This window comes from Fukomys damarensis, unplaced genomic scaffold (assembly GCF_012274545.1).
Source record: "Fukomys damarensis isolate Sample0158 unplaced genomic scaffold, DMR_v1.0_HiC HiC_scaffold_13, whole genome shotgun sequence".
NCBI lineage: Eukaryota > Metazoa > Chordata > Mammalia > Rodentia > Bathyergidae > Fukomys > Fukomys damarensis.
This window is the reverse complement of record NW_022900925.1, coordinates 25,610,558-25,612,374: the sequence shown is the minus strand read 5'-3', so window position 1 is coordinate 25,612,374 and position 1,817 is coordinate 25,610,558. Positions and strand designations below refer to the sequence as shown.

At 34.2% G+C, this 1,817-nt stretch overlaps 1 protein-coding gene across 2 annotated transcripts in view; it reads left to right on the top strand.

The window, feature by feature from the left end:
- Brip1 (BRCA1 interacting protein C-terminal helicase 1) overlaps positions 1 to 1,817 on the top strand; it is a 128,113-nt gene that overhangs the window by 53,874 nt on the left and 72,422 nt on the right. For both annotated transcript variants that reach the window (XM_033762925.1, XM_033762924.1), the window contains exons 12-13: positions 1,113 to 1,278; positions 1,392 to 1,532. In XM_033762925.1, the coding sequence (XP_033618816.1) occupies positions 1,113 to 1,278; positions 1,392 to 1,532 (307 nt within the window). The remainder of the gene's footprint in view (positions 1 to 1,112; positions 1,279 to 1,391; positions 1,533 to 1,817) is intronic.

Here is a 1,817-nt window from a genome sequence, read left to right as displayed (position 1 = left end):
GGATTGAACTGGTCCTTGTGCTTGAGAGGCAGGCGGCAGAACCACTGAGCTAAATCCCTGGCCCCTCTTTACAGTTTTTGAGGACCTGACTTGAACTTTGAGATCTGATTTCTCCAAGGTGTAGAATTGACAGTAAAATATTATAATGAGGACATAGTTGAAAATAGCGCATTTTGTTTTGTTTCAGCCTATGCATTTTATAGACTCTTACTAAAAGAAGTTATAAACTGGATGAGATTATATATCTTCTGGTTTAGTACTTTTCATCAAAAGAAGATGATGACTGAGACCCAGATTTTAAAGAGATTTAAAAAAAAATCATACTTGTTGCTAACTTTTAACCTTTTTAAACTTTCAGCAAAAATTATCTATTTTCTTATATGATTCAAAGTATAACTTGCCTTTTAGTTTCTTCCACTATAATACTGTTTGTAATTATGTAGTGTGGGGTAAAGAGCTGTGACCTGGGAATTGGCTGACCTGAATTTTAATTCTGGTTCTAAAGTGATTTATGTAATATTTGAGAATGGGGCTGGGAAGTGGCTGATGAAGGTTAGATGTCTTGACAATTTCTAATAGTTCTTGTAGGAACTGGTTTATTCTGTGATTTGATGGCTTAATGTATATCAGAATTACTGAATTTAATTAGTAATGGGAAGAATGTTATCTTTCAGTGGGAAAGTACCAGCATCCTTTTTTTTTTTGGTACCAAGGATCGAACTTAGGTCCTTGTGCTTGCGAGACAGTCAAAAATTACAGTCCATTTTTTTTTGGTACCGGGTATTGAACTCAGGACCTTGTGCTTGCAAGGCAGGCAGTGGAACCACTGAGCTAAATCCCCGGCCGAAAGTCTTTTTTTGTGTGTTTTTTTGAGACAGGGTCTCACTATGTAGTTGAGACTGATCTGGAACTCACTATGTAGCCCATGCTGGTCTTGAACTCACAGTGATCCTTCTGCCTCAGCCTCCTGAGTGCTGGGATTACAGGCATGTGCCATCACACCCCAGCATTCTTTAATTGAGTTTTAATATAATCAGTTTTTATATTATATGTAGCTGGTCATTATATATGTTTTGTAATGTTTTGCCATTTGGCATTTTCTTGGCATTTAGATTTGCAGATGATTATAAAGTTGCTATTCAACAGACTTACTCCTGGACACATCACACTGATATTTCAGATAAAAATGGGTTCTTTGCTCTACCAAAAAATAAGAAACGTTCACGACAGAAAACTGCAGTTCATGTACTAAACTTTTGGTGCTTAAATCCAGCTGTGGTAAGCTTATCATGTTGTAAATGAAAAATTTGTCTTCTTCATCAATACCAACAGTTCAATGAATGTGTTTGACCCTTATAGTATGATTTTATGTATCTAATTTTTTCTTCTAGGCATTTTCAGATATCAATGGCAAAGTTCGGACAATTGTTTTGACATCTGGCACCTTGTCACCGATGAAATCCTTTTCTTCAGAGCTTGGTGTTACATTTACTATCCAACTAGAAGCTAATCATGTCATTAATAATTCACAGGTTAGTTTTTATTTTTTTTTAAGGCTCTCATTCTTTTCAACCTCAATATATTAATTCCACATAAACAAATCAGAAGGTACTTGAAATGCCAGGAAACCAATCCTCATATGAAATTCACAGTTTATTTTTAGATTAAAAATCCATCAGTAGTTTAATAGTGTCAAAAAAGGAAATATTAATAGTATTTTTCAGCCCAGTCACTTTGGATGCAAAGACTATACTACAGATTCTTCATTTAATAAGTTTTAGTTTTTCTCTTTTTTTTTTTTTTTTTTTTTTTTTTTT